The 27313-nt window shown below is 42.9% G+C and overlaps 1 protein-coding gene across 2 annotated transcripts in view; it reads left to right on the top strand.

The window, feature by feature from the left end:
• The window catches only part of LOC120557709 (plexin-A1-like), a 207587-nt gene that overhangs the window by 112981 nt on the left and 67293 nt on the right, over positions 1-27313 (top strand). The window contains exons 7-11 of one of the 2 annotated variants that reach the window (XM_039798260.1): positions 2944-3067; positions 3630-3783; positions 4879-4978; positions 11235-11349; positions 20069-20299. In XM_039798260.1, coding sequence (XP_039654194.1) covers positions 2944-3067; positions 3630-3783; positions 4879-4978; positions 11235-11349; positions 20069-20272 — 697 coding nt within the window. In that variant the 3' untranslated portion in view covers positions 20273-20299. Of the gene's footprint in view, positions 1-2943; positions 3068-3629; positions 3784-4878; positions 4979-11234; positions 11350-20068; positions 20300-27313 lie in introns of those variants that run through there. The other variant, XM_039798261.1, reaches the window with a different exon arrangement.

Raw genomic sequence — 27313 nt, 5'->3', positions numbered from 1 at the left:
ACACACACACACACACACACACACACACACACACACACACACACACACACACACACACACACACACACACACACACACACACACATTCATTTACCCAGGTACCCTTCCATTGCATAGTAGATAATTGTGAAGGAAGTGTTTAGATGTGTCAGTTGATCATGTTGGAGTGAAAGGACCCACATGAATGGTTACACATTCAGCTCAGGAGCCTTTTGTCACCCCAGACACTCCAAGGGAAAATTCACTCTAAAACAGAATCTAGGTTGTGCTCTTCCAGGGGTTATTTTCAAGTTATCTACTGAAAAAAAAGTCAGAGTATCAGGGCTTGAACTGATGATCAGTGATCAGATCTACTCTATTTAGACACTGAATTAGGTATCAGTTTAGTTCTCAGTTTTTTTTAAATATATTCCCTGTTAACAGAGTTTTTTGAATGTAGGACAGAAATAAGCGTCAAAGCGTTGAAAAACAATAACTGGCACAATCACCACTCATCTGTGCATTTTCCCTTTGAGAGCTCTTATAGAGAATGGAGACTGTGGATGAATGTGTGGTCTGGCCTTGGGGCTTTTTGTGGGTGTCTACAACCGTGAAGATGTCTATAGTTACTTTCATTTGAGACTTTTTCAGTGTAACTAGGTTGTACATTTAATTATGCCTTGTAAAGACTTTAACACGCTGAATCTTAGAGAGACCATGATATTCAGAACTACCATTTTCTGAAATTCAGTTGTACTGAAATCTTGAACACTAAAGTGTCTCAGCCCCCTCCGCTTCCTGAGCTGCGTTAAAATGGAATTGTTGAAGTACTGTTAAATGAACTGCTGTACATTTTTAAACAGTTGACTCTTTCTTTTTACCTCATAAAGTGTTGACCATGTACGTGAAATGTATAGAGAACCTAAACACTGCACACAGTAGAAAAGTAGGCAGCCAGTTGCTGCTTTGAATGTGGCCTGTGTTGCCCTCGGGAACTATTTTTAAACTCCTTGTTATAACTTCAGTAAAATGCCTCTAACACCTTTTAATTAGTCACATAAGTATGATTCATAGAAGAAATCTAACTTCTACAACTTGAAAGCTCCCTGTCAGTAGAGATGCATTTATCCTTTTGAAGTCTGTCAACCGACTAAACCTGTTAATGGCACATAAATAACAACACAGCTTGGCAGCCCGCGTCACTGACACTCCCATTTATCTTAGTGGTATTTAGCTTGTTTGTGTGTGTCTGTGTGTTGAACTTGTTTCACTACAAGTGTACTTTTTAATACTTATGTAGGAACTTCTTGGCAACAGATTAATGATTAGTCACTTCTAGTGTTAGCGTTTGGTTTGTGGACTAGGTCGTATGTTTGCTTCAAGAATAAAGACTCAGTGAGACTGTTTAGGATTAGATTGTGGAGGTTTGTAGTTATGTTTAGAATATAAATCTAATCACTGTCACAAGTTTAGTGATACATAGTAACTTTGTATTTGAGCAATTGCATAATCTCTATTTCCTCCCTTTGACTTGAGGGTGTGTGTTTGTATGCACACAGGAGAGTCTGAGAACAGTTACATGTTATTAAAAGGTGACAGGATGTTAAACCAGTATTGGAACACCTCAAGCATTTGGCATAATGCCATCTTACTGTGCGTTAATTAAACTTACAAAACATATCGCCAACCTGTCTTTCCTCAAGGCACACACACACACACACACACACACACACACACACACACACACACACACACACACACACACACACACACACACACACACACCACCTGTGTTTCTCCATTTTTTTCATTTCATGATGGTGATCCAGTGATATCCTTCCGTTGGGCACATTTTGACCTTGTGTCTTGAATACCTGATAGCGTTGCCAAATCTGTCCGAGGCCCTTGCAGGCAAATTGGTATTAATAGACAAATTATTTATAAGCCTTTTTTCAGCCCTCAGCTGCTTTTAGCCACATCTTATTAAAAGCCATGGTAGTTTCAATCAACAGTGGAAGTGAGCACACTTTATTCAAACAAATTCACACAGTCACACACCAGAGAAGCAGAAGAAGGAAAAGAGGTCCATAATGAGAAAACGTGTACATACCTTTTTGTGTGTGTGTGTGTGTGTGTGTGTGTGTGTTAGTGACTCCCGGGGGAGTGGTTGGCGACAGCTTTTTCTTGCTGAGCTCGAGTGAAGGCTAACTAAAAAGGGAATGGGGGAGCTGCTGCTCAGAGGAGGCAGTTAGCATTTTTTCTTTTTTTTTTTTGCGTCTCTCTTATTGTTAATGTCTCGCCAAACGCCACATCAGCACTTTCCTCTCACCACCGGGACCAGTTGTTGTTAGCGCAAAGGTGAAGTGATAGCTAATGCATTATGAATAGCTAATAGTAAAACCGCCACAATACTGGGGTGTATGCTGAATTTTAGCACAATCAGTTGGCTCGTAATAAGCGGGGGGAATTGCTGACCCCATTGATATGCGGCTGGTAGGAATTGTATCATTTTTACGGTTCAGGGAAACTTTAACGATTGCCTGTATATCTCATGAGAAGTTTTACTTGGGTGGGGCTGTAAACTGAAAAGATGAGGGGGACTAGATGTTCAAATAGCTAAGCGTTTCTTGCACAAATGTCGGGGCCAATAAGGTAATGATGTAAAGGCCTACAGTAATGGCTGGGGGAAAGCTATTAGCCTATTTGTCTTCCGTTATTGCTCCCATTTCTGCGTGACGGTGATGGCTGTGCATGTTTGTCATCTTAATATGATTGTCATATTAGCTTAACAGTCGCTCATATTCTCCGTCTCTTCTCTCCTCCCCTCATCTTTTGTCTCACTCATCTGTTCTTTCCTTCCTTTTGTCCTGACCTCTCTTCTTATCCGTCTCCTAATTTTCCCCCTTCCTCCTTTTCTTTCCCTCTGTCCTCTCTTTCTCCTCCTCTCTTGCTGCCGCTCCCTAGTTGTTCACGCAAGGACCGGTGTGAACGAGCCGGAGAGCCCCAGAGGTTTGCCTCTGACCAGAGGCAGTGTGTGGAGCTCACTGTTCAGCCAAGAAATATCTCTGTCACCATGTCTGAAGTCCAGGTATGTCTTAATTGTAGTGGACATTACACAGTTTTACATTTAAACAATAAAACAACATCTACATGTAGATTTAACTAGGAACTTGCCTTTCTCACTGTTGACATTGATGTTATGGAAATCTGTAAGTGTGTGTGTGTGTGTGTGTGTGTGTGTGTGTGTGTGTGTGTGTGTGTGCGTGTGTGCGTGTGTGCGTGTGTGCGTGTGTGCACATGAGAGCTCTCATTCTGTCAGCAGCTCCTCAAAGTAACCACATAAGTTTGACTGATTACAGTTTGCCTCACTTTCTCTCTGCACATTAACACGAACACAATAACCTTGCTGTAATAGCTGCTCATACCGACTCACACATGTATACACACACACAAGCACTCACACCCCCTTTATTCCTGCTGCTGTCACATTTACTCATACCCATGCTTTAATCCGCCCACCCAACCCCCCACCCCACCCCCACCCCTCTCCAACACCCATTAACCCTCATGTCATATCTTATAACAATCCATGTACACCATGTCCTTTCATTGATCTTGTACTGATTGTCCCTCTCTTTCTCACCGTCTAGCTGGTCCTCCAGGCTCGTAACGTGCCTGATCTGTCAGCAGGGGTCAACTGCTCCTTCGAGGACTACGTGGAGACAGAGGGACAGATCCAGGGTGGACACATCTTCTGCCTGTCTCCCTCCGTCCGGGAGATCATCCCCATCACAAGGAACAAAGGTCGGCACAGGAAGGGCGACGGGTGATGAAGTCATCGGGATAGTGAGGTCACTGGGTGGTAGCAGGGTGTGGATATGGGGATTTTGGGTGATATATTTGAGGTATTTAGTAATGAAGTCTTTTTATGGTACTTATGGTGATTGGGAGTCCATATTCCATTTGACACTTTTTTCTCTTTGTCATCTTCATTTTCCCTCTCCCCTGTGCCTGTCTGTAGCACTGTATATCCTGTATGTTCATCACCATGGGCTGATGTGTCTCCTCATAAGAGGCTCTTTTTGTAATCAGAGAGCTAGAACAGAATTTTTATGTTACCAAACGAGTTGTTTAGTGTGTCTATATTCAGAATACCTTGTCATCGCTTATTCCCTTCCAAAGCCCCAAACGCAATTCTACATTAATCTACTGAAAATACAACTGTTTTTGAATTCCCATTATCATGCATTACGCACTGTTGTCAGTTTCATTTTATTTAATTTTTTTCTATCTAAACGACACCTTATGCTCTTAGCTTCTTTTCAAAGCAGTGACTTCAGTGTGGTTTATCGTTATATTTAAAAATATCTTCTTCTTTTTTTTTGTGCAGAGATTATGCACCTGTTTCATGTCCAATTCTGTCAAGCCACAAACGATAAAAACTTGTTTGGTATCCCTATTCAAAGCATTGAAAACATGTCAGATAGTGTGCTCTAAGTTTCCTCAAAGCGACATCTCAGTAGTTCTTCAACTGAGCCCATTATGCCCCATTATGAGTTCTCATCAGCCCTGGCATCCAAACACTGATTGGTGCAGCTATTTTTAATGCCACCCTACTGTGGGTGTGACATGAGCGGTGTGTTGCTAAGATACAGTGTTTCTTTGTGTGTGCGTGTTATCTGTTGAGGTCACACAAGTGGAATTCAAATTTAAGGTGCAACATTGTGTCAATGAATAAATAGTTTTAATATACATTCTATTTGTCACATTTATTCCCTGTGAATAAATAAAGTTGTTAGGTTGTGGTGTTTCAGCTTTTTTGGTTATATTTTCTCTAAAACTTTAAAAGATTTAGAGAATGGTAATATTCTAAATACATTTATTTTCCGTTTGGTGCAGGTGACAAGCGGGTGGTGAAGCTCTATCTGAAGTCCAAGGAGACGGGCAAGAAGTTTGCCAGTGTCGACTTTGTCTTCTACAACTGCAGTGTCCATCAGTCGTAAGTTACAATGATTGAATATTTCTGGGTTGATAGTCATTTGCTTTTTGTCTTTTCCCTCTTGCTCTTTAAAGAGATGGTCTCTCTGTCCTGTCTCCCCATGGGCTGTCTCATGTTACTCTCCATGAGAGATACAGTTAGACAGACACACACACACACACACACACACACACACACACACACACACACACACACACACACACAAATACCCCACCCGCCTCCGACCTCCACAGGAGGCTCGCGTTACCATTGGAGTGAAAAATCGAACATGCCGTATATGAGAAACGATTGGGATATGAGATGGTAATTCTAGTCTTATTATCATAACCCACGACACACACTAATGATACTTCAATGATTAATTCATTATGCGATGGTCTGCCGTAATGCCTCCCAATCACAGACTCTAACCACTTGTATGCCTCTTCCCCACTTGTTAAAACAAGTACTTTCAGCTTTTTGGAGCACTCAGATACTCAGTCTTGTTCTTATTTACACAAGAAAGACAAAGCCAAATAGTACTGTGATATGGTCAATAAAGTCTTGTGCCTTTTTCCGATGAGATAGTCTCCTTCACGCTCCAGATGCCCTCAGCTATCTGCCCAATCGCAGTTCACTGCCTCTCTCCTAATCCACCTTCTGCTGAAAATCTCCACCACCCATCGAGCCACACCCCTAGGTCAGTCCTACCACGAGCCTGATGCACCCTGCCGGGGTAAAAGAATCCTCCAGCTCCTCCACCCCACCCCACATGATGCCCTCCCTCCTCTCCATCCCCGGCTGATACAGGGGAGGCTGAAGCGTCTGCTGGGGTATTAGCCTAGGGGCAGCAGATGGCTGGAAGGCCCCTGGGGTACCACAGGGCTCTATCCTGGCTTCCCCCTGGATGTTAGATGAGCCTCCTTCGAGGATTGTCCTCAAACACACACGCACATAGACATGCACAGACACACCTCTCCCCCGCTCTGTCACTTACAGCCCATTGAAGCCCTGAATGTCTTAGACACCTAATCCGTTACTGTGACCTTTAACCCAGCTACCTCTGTCTCCCTGCCCTCCTACAGAAAATCCCCTACCACAACAACGATGATTAGCTCCGCTGGTTAAGGGTGTGGTGGTTTACAATGTCAACTCCCAGTTAAATGATGTCCCATAAGGACCCTGTGATGTTTGCTCTAACGCCCAACGCCTTTTACTGCCTAGGGTTTGTCTTGCGTCAGATGTAAGTCCTGTGAGTTCAGATTGCTTCATGTTAAAATAGAAAACAACTAGTTAAAAAAAAGAAACATAGTCTCTTGATGGCTGTATTAAATTGTAATGTCACATTAAAGATCATAATATGGCAATGATCTCACACACCAAGTGTAGGAAATATATCAGAAGTGACGCAGACAAGAGATTCGCCCATTTGAAGATATTACCCCAATGAACTCTGATTAAATCCGCTCCCTGGGCTGATCTAATACAGCCTCCCAGTGATGTAATGGACACGTTTAATGAAGTTACAGATATGGCGCGTTGCATCTTCGGCAGAGACTCTGATGGCGACGAGAGATGCTGGGATAAGAATCCCATTTAGAGCTGGCACTCCGGCCCACATACCCGCTGTGCCCCCCGGACGTCAGTGTGTGGCGTCTGATGAGATCAGACTGGTAATGTCGTTGGCGTAATGACTTCAGGCCCGCACAGTCACATGCAAGGCCTTGTTTCAAGGATGCTTGGTCATTCTTTACAGAGCCAAGTTTTCCCTTATGGGCTTTAAACTCAAAATACTGCAGGCACTTGCAGACATTCTCAAAACATGCAGAAACACATTTCCGAACGGAAACAATATTCATCAGCTGTGCCTCCATGAATTCCCACGCATCTATTTTTGCAGTCTAATACAGGACTGTGTATACTGGTATGATTAACGCTACCTTTTGGAAGGCAAGGAATGAGCCCTGCACTGGATTGCCCCATCATGTTTCTTTTTTTTTTTTAAGATTTTTTGGGGGTCTGCTGTACAGACAGTGGATAGACAGGAAAGGGGGAGAGAGAGATGGGGGACGACACGCAGCAAAGGGCAGCAGGTCGGATTCGAACCTGCGCCTCTGCAGGACTCAGCCAACATGGGGCGAACTGGGTGAGCTAGAGGCCACCCCACCCCATCATATTTCTTAATAGTTTACACTTTCATATTGGCACCCAACCCCCATCCCAAAAAACACACCCCTCCTGCTTATTTACTCAACTGATTACGTCGTGGGCCTTTAAAAAAAATGCCATACATTTGCATAGTGGTATTAATCTAATTAGAATTCCCACTGTTTCAGTTTAAGGGTTAGCGAGATTGAAATAGAAAATCACCCACGGCCATGATTGCTTCTTAATTAAATATTTCCATACACTTTTTTCCCATTCCACAGCCCCCCCATTTATTAGAGATAGGGACAAAGCCTGGCAATGAATTGGGATTTAAATGTCTGTTTAAAGCCATATGAAGCACCTTTTCTCGCTATGGTTAATGTGGCACTGGCAGTGACTGGGTCATTTGTTGTGTGATTGAGGGGGCTCTTAGAGTAATTGGGAGAATAAGGGCATTAAATATCAAAGACAGAGAGAGTACAGTTTTCTTTGACAGAAAAGAATGGAAAAAAAAAAACTGGATCCAAGGTAAAACAGAGAAAACAAGTGCAGTTGGAAAGATTTAAAAGAATTTTAGAATTAAGTTGTTTTTATTTTTTCCAAATATTGCCGCAATTGATAGGCACATTCAGATCGCCTTCTTTTTCTATAAACTAAACATTCAGACATGCGTTAATAAAATTATGTGCATTAATACTAGTCCCTCTGTGTTTTCTTAACTCCCTCAAATTTAGTTTGATTTAATTTGTTTTGGCATCCAGTAATTATGGGATATAGTATCTAGAGGACCTTTAAATCATTTACTTACACTCTTTTGAAATAAATAGTAGCCAACAAATAACTCATTTTGCCAAGTGTAGGAGTGTCAAACTCGCCTCACTAGGAGGAGCGGATTGTATTTAGCACTCCAAACTGACCGAGAAGAGGAGAGAGGAGGAAATCATAGCCCATTGTGTCGGGCCCTGAAAAAGCACGACTGCTCCAGCTAGCGCAGCTCGATTAGCATCTGAATATGAACGGATTAAATTAGCATGATGAGCGTGGCCATACGGGGAGCGTGTCTACAGCCGCTCAAAGCCTCTGAGTGGCTAACGCCGATAGCGAGTGACAGGAAGGAGAAATAAGGAGGTACTGGGGGGTCTGAAAAAGGGAGCCCACCCCTGGACAAGAGAAGAAGAATTATCGAATGTCCCCAAATGGCCCTGGGTGGGCTTTTCCTTTTTAAAAGGGTCTGCACCCAGGCTGTAAGAGATGTTTTGAGATCCTCAGGCTGATCGTGACAGGGGGGCCCTGGTTACTTTGGGGGACCAAAGAGTGAGCAGTAGGGGGTTGTCTGACAGGGCCTACTGCTGGCCCTGGGTGCCACACATAATGGCGCCGTCTTTTATTTCAAAGGGCATAATAATAAAAGTCACAGAAAGTTGGCAGTGGTTACCTGCTGATATTTTGCTCGTTATTTCAAAGTCACTGGTACACTAACAAGGTTGATTTGACATGAGTAAAAGATGAAAGTACAGATAAAAATGATTATAATCGGGGCTTAGCGACAGATGTGTCGAAGGGTGTTTGGGTGTGAACTACTAACTATACATTGTACTGTTCGCTGCTTGGCTCCTGTTACCTGCTGTGTTAAGTTGGTGCTGTACTGTATTTTGATGAGCACTGATCCATTGGTGGCCCCCCAACAACAACAAAAAAAACAAACAAAAAAAAAAAAACTCTTTGACATTCAAAACAGTGATCGTTGCAGAGCTAACAAACACCATCAAGCTACACAATGAGCTTGGCTAACTTGCCACGTGTTCATTTGTCTTGCATCAGTAATGTCATCTGCTCTTTGGTTCAGTATTGAAACCCCTTCTGCTGTGTCTTAATAACTTACTTAAAACATTGCGCTAAAGCCTCCAGTTCTGCTATCTGAGTCTATGCACTGTATGCTAACTTAACCTAGCGTTGTCTAATCGCGTTCCCTCCATTTGTTGGCAACGTTGACAAATCTCCTATTTGCTCTCGTGTGGTATTAAGAGGCCAGTTATTTCCTTAGCCGCACATCCCTCATTCTAAATGGACAGCTTCTCTCAGCACAATGCTAAATTCGTCAATTAAAGCGGCAGTGGGATTGAATTAAGCTCCAGCCTCTGATCTCGCTCTAAAGGAGGGGTCTGGGCTGGAAACGATCACTTAAAGCGCGCACCTGATAAATGAGCGGCCCTAATTGATCCAAATGAATCCACGTCAGGGTTTGATGGAATCGTATATGGGCTCCATCTCAGAGCTCAAGAGTAAAGCACACATTTTTCATGCGGATGAGAGGAAGGGCTGTTGGCATTTTACACAGGGTTAAAACACACTTGAGAGCTTGTCTGGAGTGCGCTCATGGCGGTTCAGACACACACGCAAATGCACACCCAGCAGATGCGGTTGAATACAAATCCGCTTGTATGCTAAGCACCTCTCCCACTCTTTTATTGTTATGAACCCAGAGTTGCTTACCTTGACTGCATTACATGTAGTGTTTTATTATATTTCAAATAAACCATATGCTCACACAAATCATAGTAGCTAAATGAGTCACACAGAAGAAATTCTGACACTGAACTACAGTACGCTTTGTAATAAAATGAAACAATTTTATTTGCAAGCTCATAATGGTTACATTAGATAATGCTGCGCACATAAATGAGATACCAAGTAGCATAGTATCTCACCAGGGCTGAGAAAGGACCAATAACATGAAGCTGTGTTGATAAACTGCGTACTTGAACCTGTCTGGCTCTCCTCCACGGGTCCCCTTAGATGTGGACACTCGTGTGTGTGCGCGCGCACACACACACACACACACACACACACACACACACACACATACATACACACACACACAAACCCACACGCACCTCTCCCATGAGACTCCCACACAGAGCCCCGTGGGCTACAGCCCCCCCCCCCCCCTTCTATTTTCTCCCTTCTCTCTCTCCCACGATACCTGGCGTCTAAACCTCTCTCAGGGAAATCCACCTGCTTTTGATCTGTCCCCCTCTCTTTCCCTCTCTTCTTCTTTCTCCCATCTTTCTCTTTCAGACTGTCTATCTGCACCTCGCCTCAGCTAAAGCAGGTGAATTTAAAATGGTGGCGCGTTCTTAGCCCCACGGATGAAAGAGAGCTTTAGACAAAGAACAGGGGGGAGAGCTTTTTAAAATGAGAAGGCAGCGAATGAAAGGGATGGATAGAGCGCGAGAGGCAGCGACGGAGGGACAGAATAAATGGCTCAGGGCTGAATGGATGGAGAGAATGATACATCAGAGGTATAGAAGGAGGGAGAAGAGGGGAAATGCAGGCAGAGAGTAGGCCGATTGTGAGGAAGATCATTGAATGTATAGAAGCAGCAAGCGATGGACAGTTAGAAGCGACCGGGGAGAGATGAATGACGGAAGTGAGGGGGAGAAGGAGGTTAAGACAGTTGATAGATATGATGGAAATAGACATGAGACTGTGAAAGGAAGGAAGTCTGAGAATAAATTAAGTGTAAAGATTAAAAAAACTAAGAACACAGTTGAATAGGTATTTATATTTGAGTATATCCTGTGTTATATCGCAGTCAGTACCATTTTTTTCACCTTTTATTTTCAGGCCCCTTCTTTTTAATCCTTCTAATACTCTTTATATGATATGTACTATAAACACTCTATTGTACTGTGAAGAAGCCGGTGACAAAGTAGATAAGGAATGAGCGTGAAAGGCACTTACTCAAACATCCCAAAAGTAGTCAACTCTATATGCCCCTAAACTGGCTCTAGAAAAACAGCTACATTCCTTATTTCAGTGCACTTACTTGGGGAGGAGTTGACATGGAGGCGATTTAACAAAATGAAATGACCTCTTCTAACCAGTTCATTAGTTTGTTTAACACATAAAGTATTAGATATTACTAGTTCAAAGTCAGTAATTCTTTTTTTTTTGCCACACTTAGCATTTTACAACATGAGACTACCTCGTCCTCTCTCGTTTTTTGCCATCATGCTTTGTCAGATAAAGCGTTGATGCAGTAAGACAAATAATTTAGACTCAAGTCAGAAAAAAGGGTGACCCTGCCAACTCCCTAACCTTCTCCTCTCGTCTCCCTCTGTTTTAGCTGCCTCTCCTGTGTAAACGGCTCGTTCCCATGCCACTGGTGCAAGTACCGCCACATGTGCACCCAGAACGCCAATGACTGCTCTTTCCAGGAGGGACGTGTCAACATCTCTGAGGTAAGATTCACTCTGCAGATTTGTCCATATTGCTTTCATTTTGACAACTGTCATTTTTATAGCCCTGGTGCAATTGTATGTGTATTCCACCTCGACATTAAGTCCAGATTTGTTTAAAGTCTTGCTGAATGTAATAAAAAAAAAAGAAGCTTGGTTCTTTTCTCTTACGTGCAAATGCAAATTATAGCAACGGTTGGCACAAATTTCACTCCGCTACACATACTGTACACCTTTACCCTTGCACCTTCTGTGGCTTTCGCCTCAGGGTTTTCTCACATCACCCTGCTCTGTGTGTGTCTGCTGTCTGTATCTGTAATAGCGGCTCTTGGCACAGTGACAACAGCTTGTGTACTGTTCAGCAATAATTCTGTCGTGGCCCATAAGGCCATAAGCAGGCCGGGATGAATGACTGTCTATGGAAATACTGCCTTGTTCTTACATAGCCAAATGCTGCATTAGCATAAAAGCTAATATCAGTTGTGCCGAGTGGCGGCTACAGCGGGCGACATGCAAGGCATAACAAGTGTTTGTCAACTGCTGGAGTGTATACGAGGTTATTAGTGATGGACACACAGTCATTCTATGTTTTCATTGTGCTTTTCTCTTTTCTTTCACTCTGTTATACTCGCCAAACAATCTCGCATATATTAAGAGGCACAGAAAAATGCATTCAAATGCATATCTTCTCAATGGACTTATGGATGTAAATCCACTGCACTCCCAAGTGACTGACAGTCATGCCTGTTCTGTATCTGATTGATGCCTCGCACACATAAATGCACAAATACGCACACACACACACATACACACAATCCCACCCTATCTCCTTGTGTTTGTGGTCTGACTCTCCCCGTTATCTCCATGCAGATTAAAGCTCCCCTTGTTGGCTGGCCTGAATCACCAGCCTCTATTAATTGGTCAACCTTTATCCAATTACTTTCCTCTTTATCTCTTCTCTCAACTGGAGCTGTTTAGAGTCCCAAACACTAGCATGCTAAACCACAGCCTCTGTGCCCATCCAAAACAACACACGGGCCCAGCCTTCACGCCTCACGGAGCTAATGTTAGCGGATTAGTGCGCCCATCTGCAAGACATGGGGAGAGCGCTGGCTAGCACACTCTGAGCTGAGAGAGGCCAGAGGGGCAACGGATGGATAAACAGGAAAGGAAGGGAAACGAGATGTGCAAATAAATATATAAACTGTGTAGTAATATGGAGAGAAGGGCTTTTGAATATCAGGTAACGTGTGACATGTATGGTCTATCTCTCGCCACATGCTGATTGATTACAGCGTTTGAGGCATTTAGATGTAATTATTTGGAAAATATCCTGCAACACGGTGCTCTATCTATTCAGGGCTAATGTAAAAAGATATTTTTGGTGCAGTATGTTTTGAGCAAGAACAAAGAGAGACAGCATGACAAAGGGAGGGAGACAAATGGATGGAGAGGGAGATAAAGAGATTGAGAGAGTGGAAGAGTGAGAGAGGCAGCAGGAAGAAGGAAGGGACAGACAGGCCAGCTGACTTTGGCATGTGGACAGAGAGACCTCTCTTGTCACCTCGTCTGGCCATGAAACCACCGACCACATGCTCCACTAGAGGATCCATCATCTGCACACGCACGCACGCACGCACGCCATAGATACACAACTACTATACTTTGTTTCATGCACAAAAGTGTAAACATTCTGACTGTGACATACACACACACACACACACACACACACATGCATATACACAGTCATTCATCATCCTTCTGCTAGCTGCCATATCCATTCGTTGTGCTCTCAATGCCCCAACAAGTACAGCTCTTCCTGTAGGCTAGACTTATCCTTCTCCTCTCTCTCTCTCTCTCTCTCTCTCTCTCTCTCTCTCTCTCTCTCTCTCTCTCTCTCTCTCCACCCCATCCCTCACCACTTTGATGCTCATTCACCCCATTTTTTCCTCATCCTTTTTTTTCTTCACCTTGTGTGTGGATTATAGTCAAAGAAAGGAGGAAGAGGACAGAAATGTGCCTCGCTTCCTTAACACCTTACTGCTAGAGTCAGAATGGGTTGCCGTGCTATCAGGGATGTATGTGTGCACATATGCTTTTAATTTAGACCTTAAACGATTCTTTTTGCTGTGCTGTAGCTCAACTCTGAATACAAATAGCAGTGTTTAACATAAGAGTGCAATCGGCTCTCCTGATAGCAGACATTTCACTCAGACCTTTGCTGCGCCCTCCTGCATAAGAACACAGTCGACAGGATTAAATAGGACACATCTTCAGGCTGTGATCAAAGGCCAGATAGAAGTTTTCACACAGGGTTGAGAGGTGGCTGCTCCTCACGTCTGACTCGGTGTGGTCTGAGTGGTGTTGTATCAGAGGGAGTAGACAGAGGGAAGAGAAAATATAGGAGCAGCTGTTCAAATGTCCAAGTTCTTATAAGGGACTAAGACCAAGGTTAACAGCTGAACTTTGACTGTCTTCAATTCACTTTCTTATACCAACATGATCCACCCTCTCTCTCCCCTTGCTCCACTCTTTATTCTTCCATTTCTTTACTAGCATTACAAAAATGCTAAAATCTTAAAAATTTATAGTTGTAGCTCAATTAAAAAAAAACATCATTGTCCTCATTCTGGTTATAATAAACATTTGACAGTTGAACATCAGTCCTTTTCTCCTCTCCATCCTTAAATTCTTTTCCTCTTCAAGTGTTTCACTTTTGTCTCCAACAGTATCTGAATCTTGTGTTTCCATGGCAACCCAGCGGATTGGTGTGTTGCCAACAAGGATCCAACCCCCCCCCGCTTTATTTTATGTTCTCCCTCTTGCACAACCAGCACTGTCTCGTCCATCTGTAATTAGTTTGACCAAATTACATTGTATGGGATACATTTTTGGTGATTGTCAGGTAAAAAATAAAAATAAAAAAATAAGTTGAAGCAATAAGATCCAACAAAAAAATATGAACTACGCCAACCAAGGAGTAAAAGTGTTTGTTTTAGTGAACAGACTGTGTCAAGATAGGGAAGGAAGAAAGAAAAATAAATAGATAGACAGAGTAAGCGGGGAGGAAGTAAATATAATGAGTGACATTTCCAAATCAAATATGCATGAATCAACAATGCCTCCAATGGCACAACAAACAAATTCTTGAATTAAGGAGCGACCGGGCGGAAAATTGCAGGAGAGGTGTAAGAGTTACTTTATTATAAAAACAAAAAAAGCTGCAGAGAGAGGAAGGCTAGAGCAGGGATCTTCAACAGGGGACCCTGGGCCCCTAGGGGGTCCTCGGAGTCAGTGCAGGGGGGGCCTCCAAATTATTGTTAATTTTTGAAAGTCTTAAAAAAAAAAGTCTTAACATGAATCCAACATACTATTAGCAAATATAAATCCCCACTGCTTTCTGGCCCATAGGTAAGGCCATCAGCATACACAGTTCATCCTAAGGATTCACTCTGCTACATGTATGTTTAACATTAAAACATGATTTACAAAATCATGCCAACAATTGTTAGGCCATTTTAATAGCTTAGTATTCCATGCAATAAAGGTATAAAGGCTTTAGTCCGCCCTACACCTTATTGTAGGCCCAGTTTAATATGCATCTTCATTTGATACAATATATGTAGTAGGGGGTCCCTGCTCTGTCTCTCTTTCAGTTAAGGGGTCCATGGCTTAAAAAACGTTGAAGACCCCAGGGCTAGAGTGAAAGAAGGAAGGCATGTCTCCATTCTGTGTTATTCCTCTGTTCATATCGTATATTTTTCCCTTTTTTTTTTTTTTTTTTAAATTAAGGAACGTGATTGCCATTTCTTCCTCCACTTCTCTCTGCTTTTCCTGCTCTCCTTTTTTTCTCTTTCCATAACCCTAAAGAGAAAGTGCTATTCTGAGCCAAAGCCTTGATGAGTGCCAGGCAAGGTTCAGGGTGGTTGGGCTCAGCTATGTTAAGACGTGCTTACGTGTTTGTTTTGCTGCAAAGCAAGGATCAGTCTCACTCGAGTAATCAAGGCAGCGGTTAACTTGATTGAGATTTGTGGGCACAGCCCTTTTCTTTTTCTCCCCCTAAACTTTCTGCTTGTCACATTTAGCGGTTTCCCAATTTCATTTCTCGCGCTTTCTTTGCTCCACTTTATTTGTCATTAGGAGTTTTGACTTTACATCAACAGATTTCTTTTCTCGCTTTACTTTTTAAACAATGCTGGTATTGTTTATTTTGGGTTAGGTCTAAACTGAGGAAAATGATGGGCATCCCACACAAAATATTGATTGGTGTAGTGGTTTGCATTTATGTTTAAACACCCCTTTTTCTCAGGATGTAGCCGTTATAAACATTATGCTGTCCTGGACTTTATTTTAAATGTAATACAGTGCTCATCTGCATTCTGTTTCTGTACATCTATTCAGTCATAGTAGCTTCCTTGTCAGTGTCCTCCGTGTCTGTGTGCCGTGGAATGTGTGCCCCCAGTGATGAATTTTTCACTCTTTTGTAAATTCAACACCTTCCACTCCTCGTCGTCCTTCTGTCCCCTCTGTGCATGGTTGCACGATGGGTCAAACAATGTCATCCTCCTACTAATTCTCTCTCCTCCACCGTCTTCCTCCTCCTTTCTCCTCCTTGTGTAGTTTTAAAGCAATAGTTTGACGTTTTGGGAAATACGCTTATTTGCTTTCTTGCTGAGAGTTAGGGATAGAACGCGGTAATTAGTGAGCTTCAGATGTGCTCGTAGGTGGATTTTGTTGCCGTTGAACAGACCCAGGCTAGTTTTTCTAAGCTAACTAGTTGCTTGCTCTAGCTTCATATTGACCCTACAGAAATGTGAGTGGTATCAATTCTCTCATCTAACTTTTGGCAAAAAACAAATAATGGTGAACCATTCTTTTTTTTTAATACACTAAATACACATAAACTTCAGGCACACAGTGCAGATAAGCATGTATGTGTATCAAAGCATTACTGCAGTTGGTGCCGGTAGACACTCATGTATTCACACTCAAGCTCCACTGTCTGTTGCCAATTACTCAAATGTAATGTAACTGTATGACACATTGTCCCTAGACGCTGAATTAATAAGAGAAGCGCGATATAGGCTGCACTCGGAGCAAAGCATAACAATACGCATGAATATATTTTCTCAAGCGCTGTCTTTCTCTCACACCCTTAACCAAGCACATACACTTACAGCACAGCATACAGCCTACCCACACATTCTTAAATAGTCACAGAAACACATGCTTACTCTCTTCCTTTCTCTCCCACACTCTCTCTCTCTCTCTCTCTCTCTCTCTCTCTCTCTCTCTTTCTCCCTCTTTTTCTTCCCTCCATGGCTGAAAGGGTTATTTGTGATGGAGGTGTGAAGGCCCCGGTCTGTGACATTCTGGCAGACTGTGTTTACCCTGGCTGGTACTGAGCAGAATACGCACGTGCACATGCGCACACACACACACACACACACACACACACACACACACACACACACACACACACACACACACACACACACACACACACACACACACACACACACACACACACACACACTCTCCAGAGATTGTAGGCCAAGGCCGCTTGAGGGGCCTCGCTGCGTGCACGGATATATGCTTGTGTTTGTCTATATACTGCTTTAGCATGTGTGTGTGTATGTGACTGTCACTGGTTCTTATCAGGACAAAGCACAACCAGCAGCACAGGGCTGAAGGGGTGAGGGGGAGGGTGGAGAGGGTAGAGAGGGCGAGTGGTTGAATAATATCCACCCATTCCTTTTTTCTCCTTCCTTCTCTACCTCCTGGTGTCTTTATCGGTTAGTAATAGTCTACTCACCTCATCATCACCCTTTATTTTTTCCTCCCTTTTTTTCCCCAATGCAGTGCCTTCACCCAAATCATGTTCCTGCGGATCTGTCGCCTTTTCCTGCCCACTGTCACAATCCACAGACTGCTGTCCTTCCCTCTTCCACCATCTTTCTCTCTTCATCTTTTCTCCCCGTGCCTCGTCTATCACCATACACGACTTGCTCGTTTGATCTTCTTTTCTATTTTTTTGTCAAATTGTTTCCTCTCCACCTAAATGCATTATGTAGCTCGTGCCGTAGCTGGGCACACATAAACACAAGCACAAACACATCTATGTGGAACACATGTTTCTGCCTAATATTACAAGGGCACATACCTAAGCCATATTTAATATAAAGAATGTTGGAAAGAGGGAACATATAAATGAGAAGATGGGTGGGGGAGGGACGCAATATCCCCCATGCAGTTCTCCGAAACAATGCAGTCTTTCCAGTGTTTCATTTATTTCACCAGGACAAACCAAAGACAGACAGAGGTGCTGTAATTGAGACCAGATGTCAACAGAGAGAGAAGGGAAGAAAAAAAGTAAAGAAAGAAACAAAGACAAGGGCAGGGAGGCAACCCTGGCAGTAACAAGCGGCAGATTACGTCCAGAGTGACGCAGTTTATTTTCCAAATGCACTCCAAGGTTGAAAGGAAGGGAGGGAGAGAGAGAAATTGAGGGAACATGGAGAGGAAGTGGAGGCGACAGGGTGAAGTAACCACATGCCTTCCTTGCCAGATGGATCTTAGTCGGGCCGTGATCGTCCGGCGTTTTAACCCTCGGTTTGATAGAGGTGCACCTCCTTTAGCTGCCTCTGACAACCATCCCCGTTTTTGTGAACTTTCTCACACACTTGGCCAAGAGTCACTAATCACATTTCCACCTTGGGGAAATCAAAGTGGGATTGTATCAGGTGTTTTGGCATACTCTCTTGTACATCCCTCTAATTTGTTAATAGAGAACAATGGAGTGAATTGAGGAAGTGTAAGCGTTTTTTTTTTAACGTTTTTTTGAGTAGTGGTAATGTAATTCAGCCCCTCAGTCACGCGCTGCTCCTGCGTGTGTGTACTTCCCACACAATCACACTGTTTGTATCAGGGAAAGGAAAAGGCAGGAAATATTTGAATGTTGTCCCTTGTGTGCACTCACTCACAGATGTGTTTGGAGGCTAACACATGCACGGTCTGTCACATATGCATGCAGATGTTTCATCTCTCCTTCTCTCCGTGGCTATTTTTAGCCTCACTGTCCCACAGCTTATCTTTCTTTCCCCCTCTCCTCCAGCTCTTCCCATATTTTTTTTCCCAGAAGCTTTCCCTAAAATTCCCTCACTTACAGTTGAAGCATCCTCGCGTCGTGCATCAATCCGTTACCAAAGGCAGGGAGGGTGGCTGGGAGACACTGTCATACCCTAAGAAGTGTGCTTAGTGGACAACTACACAAGGACGGCAGAGTTATATTTATGGAAGAGGGTGGAGTTTAGCAAATGCAGCTTTCTTTAAGTGTTAACGTTTATGCAGATTCGAAGGACACTTTCTTGGTCTAATTAAGTTAAAAAGTGTTAATCCGTATATGACATTGAGAAAATGTGAAGCAGTTGAGCTCAGCACAGGCAAACGCAAGTGTTGGGGGCAACATTGCTGCTAGGTTATTCTCTCCTTGATGTAATCCTATGCCACCCGGCAAGGCTCACTGATGCAGTGAGTATCAACCCAGCTTTGCCAACATGCTGGCTGCAGCGATGAATACAAGATCAGCGAGAGCTTAATGAAGAGCTAACCCGAAGCAAAGATTCACAAGTACACAGGCCCACATAGGAATATGATGACACGATAGATGCACGGTGGATTGTGGGCCATGCACAAGTGTGTTTTAGTGTTTGTGTCTTTGCGAGTGGGTGTCTATGTTTCAGTGAGGTCTCGGTGGTTTATTAATTCAGGCTGTATTAAATCTTCATTTTCGCAGCTCAGCCAAGCTAATGGTGAACACAGATTAATATTGCATTTTCGCCATCAGCCCTTGTGTGTGTCAGAGAGAGGAAGCGATAAATGCAGAGTCCCTGAGAGAAACCACACCATGCTGCGCCGTCCAATCTCACAAGAGCAGCTAACTGTCTCTGTCATGTTGGGCTTTTCACCATGCTGTTTTAGTAAAGTGGCCTGCACTGATTTTTATTCCATCCTCCATTTAACTGACACAATTGCACTCCTCTGGAAAGCCAAGATGGTCAGCGATTCACCACATGCAAGCTTTGGAGACATGGAGATGGACACAGGTGCCAGTGGAGAGCTGCGTATCGCCGGGTTTTCATATAGTCTGAATTCAGTGCCTTAAAGACCGTAAAATGGGTTTATTTTTCCCACCACATGAAGGCTTAGCATTATGTTAAAATGCAAAGCACCTCACAGATCCAAAAAGAAAACCATTTTTTTTTTTAAATTCATTTTCTTATATTTAGCCTATTTGCCTCCTGGTGGCTGACGGCATTGTTACTTCCTGCAGACGAGACACTAAAGCTGGGTTGTTGACTTGTCCTTTCTCTGCCGGAAAATGCACCGGATTGTATGGTTTCACCAAAATATAAGCCTGGCAGTAGCAATAGTTGTATTCACTGATATTGCATCATACAACTTGTACTTTGAGTACATTTTGACACGTAATTTTATGTTGCCAATTTATGTATCATAGCTTTGTGTAGGTACATCTTGTCAGAAGTAGGTTATTAAGTTACGATCAGTGTCTTAAACAGACTGTGAAATGGGATAGATTGTGGCACAGGTCATTGTTTGTGACCTGGAGAAACTGAAACTTCTGTGCTATTCATTTGTTTTCTCAGTTACACAAATCTGTGGTTCTGGGCTCATTCATCTGGTTCATGTTCTTTTTCTGAAGGAATACTGCAGCAAAATGTGCACAGTTCACAGAGCTCCCCACGGAGCAGAGCAGAGGCGGTCTGTCGAGATTAGCTGGATGACGCGAAGTGCGTCATGGAGGTCCGCCGAAATGCCTTGTTTGGCGTCATCCTGTGGCTCTCAGCAGACCTCTGCTACTTCGTGCATTGGCGCCACAGAGGGATGCCAAACACTGTTCGTCTAAACACACTACCCACCTAAACGTGGCAAAGAGCTGAATAAAAATTTAAAAAAAGGCAAAGTATCCCTTTAATTGTAAAGCAAAACTGCATACTAAATGTGAGTTTAGATCATTTTGGTGTGTGTCCACTTCTTTTCGATTACAAAATTCACAGTTTTGGTGAATGTTAGTGCTGAAACACTGTGTAGAGAAGAGCCATCGGCAGCAGACAGGAGTGCGAATCTACCTCTGAAATCAAGGTTTGTCTTTGAAAAGCTGAAAAGCACAAGGTTTGATCGACGCTGACATATCTGGGTTAGAATGATAACACACACACACACACACACACACACACAGTATGAAAATGCATGAGGAGAAAAAAGAAGACCCTCTGAAAAAGATATCCTACTTTACATTGTTTTATAGCATAATGTGCCGTCTATGTCGAGGGGATAAAGTGTGTAGGTTTGGCAGCTTGCTTGTATGTCAAGGATAAGGGATTAGGAGATGAAATCAAGATGTATGTGTGCCTGGTGGTACATTAAAGCACAGAGAGTGTACGTATGTATAGAAGGAACATATATGTAGGTAGATTCAGTCGAGCTCTTGCTCTGTGAGACTTTGATAATCCACGCTGAATAACATTCATGTCACACCTTCCCCTGCATCTCGCTTTAATTCAGACTCTCCTTTCTGTGCTCCCTCGTTCCTCTGCACACACTTTTCCCATTTACTCCTCATCTCTTTCTCTCTGTCTCTCTCTCTCTGTCTCTCTCTATCTCTTCTTCCGTGCATCATCACTCTGCTAGGAAACGAAGGACGTGGGCGGACAATCTCACAGTCCCTTTCAAGGTTCAAAGTCCCTTTTCTTCTTCGCTTCCATCGCCCCTGCACTGTTCTACATGTTGCTGCCTTATTAAGTTGCCCCCCACCCCCCCCCCACCTCTCTCTCTCTCCCTCCCTGGTTGGTGTCTGGTTGGTCACAGAACATCTTTCTGGTTTCTGCTAATGAGCCTGCCTCAACTTTGCATGCACATACACACACAATTTGTCTCACACACATGCTTCCATATATGTACCACACCCTGCAGCTTGTGTAGATCTCACTTTTTTATAATAATTGCACACGTGTACACTGTTTTACATAAAATTATGTTTGTAGAATATCTTGTAGATTTGAACCTATATTTTACAGACACACCTACATACACTCCTTCTAATCTCTATTACCATTGATTTAATGGGTAGGCTTTTGTGTCTCGCTCCTCTCCTCCCTGTGGCTGGTGCGAGTCACAAAGAAGAACACACAAACACACGCTGAAACAAACGCGTGGCTGTTGGCCAGCTGGTACATGGAAGAGGAGGGAATATATGTGGTCCTAGCTTTGACATTGTGATATATGACCTGCCATGACATGTTATAACATTGCTTATATTAATTGAGAAATGATTTGGAAGTAGACTTCCATTGACGATATGGTTGAAAATAATTTTTGTCTATTTTAGTTTAAAAAAAAAAAAAATGCAAGTGGCTGATAGTTTGCTTCACTCACCAGCCAAAAAAACCAATTGTAATCTATTGAGTGGCTGGTAATATTTGAACATTCACTAGCCATTTGGCTAGTAGACGAAAAAGTTAATTTTGAAGCCTGGTGGCAGCCCATCAAAAACCCAAGTAATTTGTCATTGATGCCATTATATTCAGTAGCATATGAACTTTTTCAAATTACTACACGACACTGTCTGAATTCGCTATCATCTCATCGCACACTTATGCTTCGGTTTTTCTTCTTGCTCTCTTTGTGTGTTTTTACATTCCTATCCAAAAGGATGCACAAACGGCTGGTGGAAGGAGAAAACCTCCTTTTTGGTTTGGTGTGTTTATATGTGTTTTTCCGGCGGCCAGAAAAGCGGAACAATTGTGATGCAAAAACGGTTAAATTGTATTTTATATGATTAGCATATTGTTTTATTTTTTTGCCCAGTATTATTAGTATTATTAGCTCACTGGAAGTCATTACAAAGGTTCTAGGCTTCATCACCACTGGAGTCTCACACAGCCAAACACACCATGTTGTGTACTGTACATTACTTTGGATAAAAGGATCCACCAAATGCCACGTATTGTAATATAATATTAATGTATAGTGGATTGTAACAAGGAGTAGATGAGGCTCTTTAGTTCAAGGTTACAGACAGCTCTTTGGTTTCCTACGTGCGACCTCTGTCGCAAGGCCTGGGGGGGGTGGGGAATGTTGACAAGCATTCAACACTCTTCATATAGCCCTTTGTTAGACTCCTGTGTGACACACAGACACACACATAAACACACACACACACACAAACACACACACTGTCCCTCTTACTTGTACCAGTGTGCCCCCCTCGCTCCTCTGTGGCCGCCCATGCCTTCTCATCTCTCCCTTGGGCTCCCCATATCGCTTTACTTCATTATTTAGCGTGTTATTTTTTCTTCTCCCTGATCTGTAGTCCCCCCATCACAGAGGCAGCTAATTAATTATAGATGGACTTGAAGGGGAGAGGGGTGGGGGGGGGCTTAAAAACGTCCAGACACCCGCCTCATTACATATGCGCAGTGTTTTTGGAGCGTTATTAATTTATATCTTGTCAGGCTACGTCAAGGCCTTCAGAAATCCTTTTGGCTTTTTAATTCATTTATTTATTTATTTATATAGCATCCCATACTTGCTTTTCGTCTTCATCCTCAAATCCCTCGCACCCCCTCCACCCAAACTCATCTACAGTATGTCTTGATTCTAATCACTCACCTGCTACATATCTGCATATACACACACACACACACACACACACACACACACACACACACACACACACACACACACACACACACACACACACACACACAGAGACACAGACACACACACGCACACCAGCCTGCCGACTGTCTCATTATCAGCTCTTGGCGAATGTTAAAAGGTGTTTTGCTCACTTGCGAGTAGAGATTATCTCATCTGCCCGCTAAACACTTGTTTTATTAATTCTTTTCTTATACTTTTTACCATTTGGTGGGGAACGAGTTGGTGCAGTACACATCAGAGTGCATTGAAAATGAAGGAAGTCATATTTTAGAACAGGCTTGACCTAGAATGGCAGCTGCTCTGCTTTGAGAAAGCTCATGGCGACAATCAATCAAAACTGGCATCTGGGTGTCGGCACTAAGATGTAAAGAAATATAGGTCAAGCATTGTTAGAATACTTTTGTTAGGAATAATGGTTAGGTTTCCTCTTCTGTATGCATAACATTTTCAGTGAGGTAATATATACAATACATCTTAATAATCAACATAATTATATACTTTACTATTAACAAATGGGAACAGCGTCACTAACCTTAGGCAGCAAAGCTAACAGCGGCCTTTGAGGGAAAACAAACATGGAGAGGTAAGGAAAGCCCTCTGGGTACTTGGCTTTGAACAGTAGTTGGAGACTTGGATGTCTGCCATCATAAACACACACTTTGTAACATATACACACTTATTCGCATACTCAGACTCACAGGTACAAATACACACTTTTACAGCCCAATCCAAGCAGGGTGTGAGAGCTTATCTCACAGTAAATGAGTGTTTGCTAAGAAACAAAGAATTTGACAAAGGCAGCTAGTTTTCTGCTACAGTATGTCAGAATGCAAAGACTGTGATCAGAATCTCAAAATAGAGCAGATGTTTTCGTGCCGTGTTCTAGTGCGGAGAAGCCATCTGTGGCGTGCATTCCTTCACGCATCATTTCCAGTTCACGCACACACGTACCCCCTTTACTATAAAAGGCTCATACCGGTTATAGGAGACAAAGTGAACCTTATAATGAAGCAAGACGCAGTTCTGTGCAAAAATCCGTCAGTTAAATCGCTATTGGACATTGAACTAATGAATAAATAAACTAAGCTTAACCCAGCTCACTTAATACCTGCAACCATCCCTGAACCATTTACGGCACACACCCCTATCCCACCGATGTAGTACGTACACATACACACACATTTCAAAAAACACCTTTTTCTAAACTACACACACATACAGTACACACTCTGCCCTCTCTTCCTCCCTTGTTGGTCCTCCTGAAGTGTCACATCTGGCCAAGAAAACCACAGCATCCATCTTCACAGATGAAGTGAAAGCAGAGAAGTCAGGAAAAGGGGAGAAAAAGAGAAAAGAAAGTTCTCTTCCAACTTCAAACGAATCCCCCCGGTGAAATATTGTTTCAGTGTACTCTGCACTTTGTAGCCCTAATGCTGGCTTTGAACTGTTTTGGCACCTGTCACAAATGCTGATGAAATAGTTTCTCTCTGCAGAGAACTTTTCTCTATATTCTTCTCGCCTTCCCTTAATATCCTCTTTTTCCTCCTTCCTACCTCCATCTCTCTCCTAGAACCCCTTTCTATTGTGTCTGGGACTCGGTGTGATCTTGTATTTGAAGAACTAGGGGCTTCGTCTTGCACTAGGATTCCTGAACTCTTGCAACGTGGCACCAATGAATCCCAGCACTGGTTCACTTGCATCGCAATTATAGTAAGACTTCAAAGTCTTTGATGTATTTCCTAGAAAACCTGTTTTCTGTTTTCCTGGTATGGTAACTGTAAAGAGCAACTTCTACCTACACATTGCACATAAGACAACTGTATTGAACCCATTTATTTACTGAGATGAGATGAGATGACAATACATGGGACTGAGTAAAGGAAAAGGAATGCTATAAGGACTGCCAGAGAAAATGACAATCAGACAGCTGAGCTGACACAAAGTCAATAGGCGGATGAATAAAACATTGGTTAGCTGCAGCTTGCGCTAGAGGCTATGCTAGCTTCTGATACACTGGCATCTACAAGTTAGATTTAGCAGCAGGATGTTCAAAACCTTTTATTTTTTATTTATTTTTTACTCTCGTAGCACCTTTGACGATGCAAGCCCACAGCTTTTGACATGAGCATCATTTTTACTGAGGCAGGACTTCAAAAGCCACAAGTGCAAATCAATCTCTCCTTTTTTCTCTGTCGTTCTCTCTATCTCTCTCTCTCTCTCTCTCCATCTCTGGCCCTCTCCATCAAGCGTAGTCTAAGGCTCCAGGCTGTTAATTAAGTAGGATGTTGTCGGGGGGGCTGGGGTACGTGGTTTTGACTGTAGGATGGATGGATGGAGGGGATGGGTAAAGAGAAGAAAAGGTGCAGAGGGATCCAGGCATTCCTCTTAAATGTCTTCTGTTGTCTTTTCTTTTGATCCTTCCTTTCTTGAGTCTTTCCATTTCTTTTCACTCGCGTCAACAGCAGACTTCTCCGTTTCACTTTGCTCTGTTCCCAATTTAACTTGCATCATCTGCTTTTTCCTCCACTTTTCTTTCCCTTTCTCTCAAATTCTTTTCTTTTCTCTTCTCTCTCTCCACTCCCTTCACTTCTTCCCTCTTTCTCCAACCATCCTTCAATTCCCCCTCCTTCTTTCCTTCATTCTCTCCCCCTTACTCCCTCGATTATTTCCTACCTCACTTCTGAGCCATCCATTTTTTTCTCCCCTTCCCCTATCCTCGTTCCTCATAGTTGATTATACACCAGGTCTTCTGTAGCCCGCTTCTTCCTCCTATAGTATTCCCTTCTCTCATTATGTGTTGTTCATGTGTTTGTGTGTGATCAGACACACAAGGCCAGGGCTAAGCAGCCTAATGAACAAACTCCGGCATTGTGTTCAGGCCCCGGGGACGCGCAGTAGCTTCTAATGTACAACAGCTCAGAGGAGAGGAGGGAAAAGAAAAATTCACTGACAGGGAGCCAGCTATCTGCTTAAAGGAAAAGCTACAACAAGTAGTGAAGTAGAGGCTGCGCAGTGAATATTTTACAAGGATCTGGTCGATCCTTTCCTATCCTAAGCTTTTTGGACTTGCCATGGTGTCCTATCCTGCAACACTGTCAATTTTAGGCTCTTCTACGCTCTTGTTGCATGGATTTAGTTACGTAGAGGTGTTGAAGAGGCATTTGTTTAAACTCTGCTGCAATATGTATTTGGGTTTCTTAAGGTGAATGATTGATTAGAATCAAGTCCACAGTTTGAGAGACCCTTTTCCTTACATGAAAAAGGTAGCATTATCTGCCTGCCACATGTTTCTTATTGTGTGAGTCACTTAACAGTTTCTCTATGTTGTAAATATGTGATTTGTCAGCAGTGATTTGGTTTGTTATCCTTTTGTCTCAAACAGTACAGCACAGGGTGGGTTAGTTTCACCCAAGCTTTAACTATAGTGTGTGTGTCTGTCTGTTTGTCTGTCTGTCTATGTGTGTGTGTGTGTGTGTGTGTGTGTGTGTGTATACATATGTATGTATGTATGTATGTATGTATGTATGTGTGTATACTTCTGACTGGATCTGTCAACTCTTTTTCTTTCTCTCGGTCTTTCTCTTTCTCAGTGTTGACGAGATCTGCATCGCTGCCAAATCATGGCATGAGGCCTGTAATGACTCAGTTTCTTCCAGCACAAAGCACACATGCATATCTAGGAACATTACATACTGAGTGGACTGTCCTGTCTTATTCTGTCGAAGTGAACATGTCCGAACATAGACACGCATTATTACTACTGTGCGTTAAGAAACTTATTGGTCCATATTCATCTAGGCAAGGACACACACACACACACACACACACACACACACACACACACACACACACACACACACACACACACACACACACACACACACACACACCCTTCCAGGGTGGTGTACTCCAGTGGCATTAGCTAGTGGATGGGCTGCTTCCAGATGATCTAAACAAGACTCTTGTCAGCTCTGGCCAATATCAGTGACCGATGTATACACAAGTATTCATTACTCCATTCCACATATGGACATAATACACTGGAGCCTATCTACCTGCCATAACAATGCAGCACTGTTGTGATGCGAATAGTTTTATTGGGTAGATAATCTTTTGTTAACTTTGTATGAAAAGCTGTCTTACACAAGTGTTGTCCTGCAGCATTTATATCTGGTGCAAATCCAGTGGGAATGTTGCACAAGCCTGTAACACATGTGAACAGTGC

Source organism: Perca fluviatilis, chromosome 4 (assembly GCF_010015445.1).
Source record: "Perca fluviatilis chromosome 4, GENO_Pfluv_1.0, whole genome shotgun sequence".
Taxonomy (NCBI): domain Eukaryota; kingdom Metazoa; phylum Chordata; class Actinopteri; order Perciformes; family Percidae; genus Perca; species Perca fluviatilis.
Note: the sequence above shows the minus strand (reverse complement) of the source record. Positions and strands in the feature narration are given on the sequence as shown.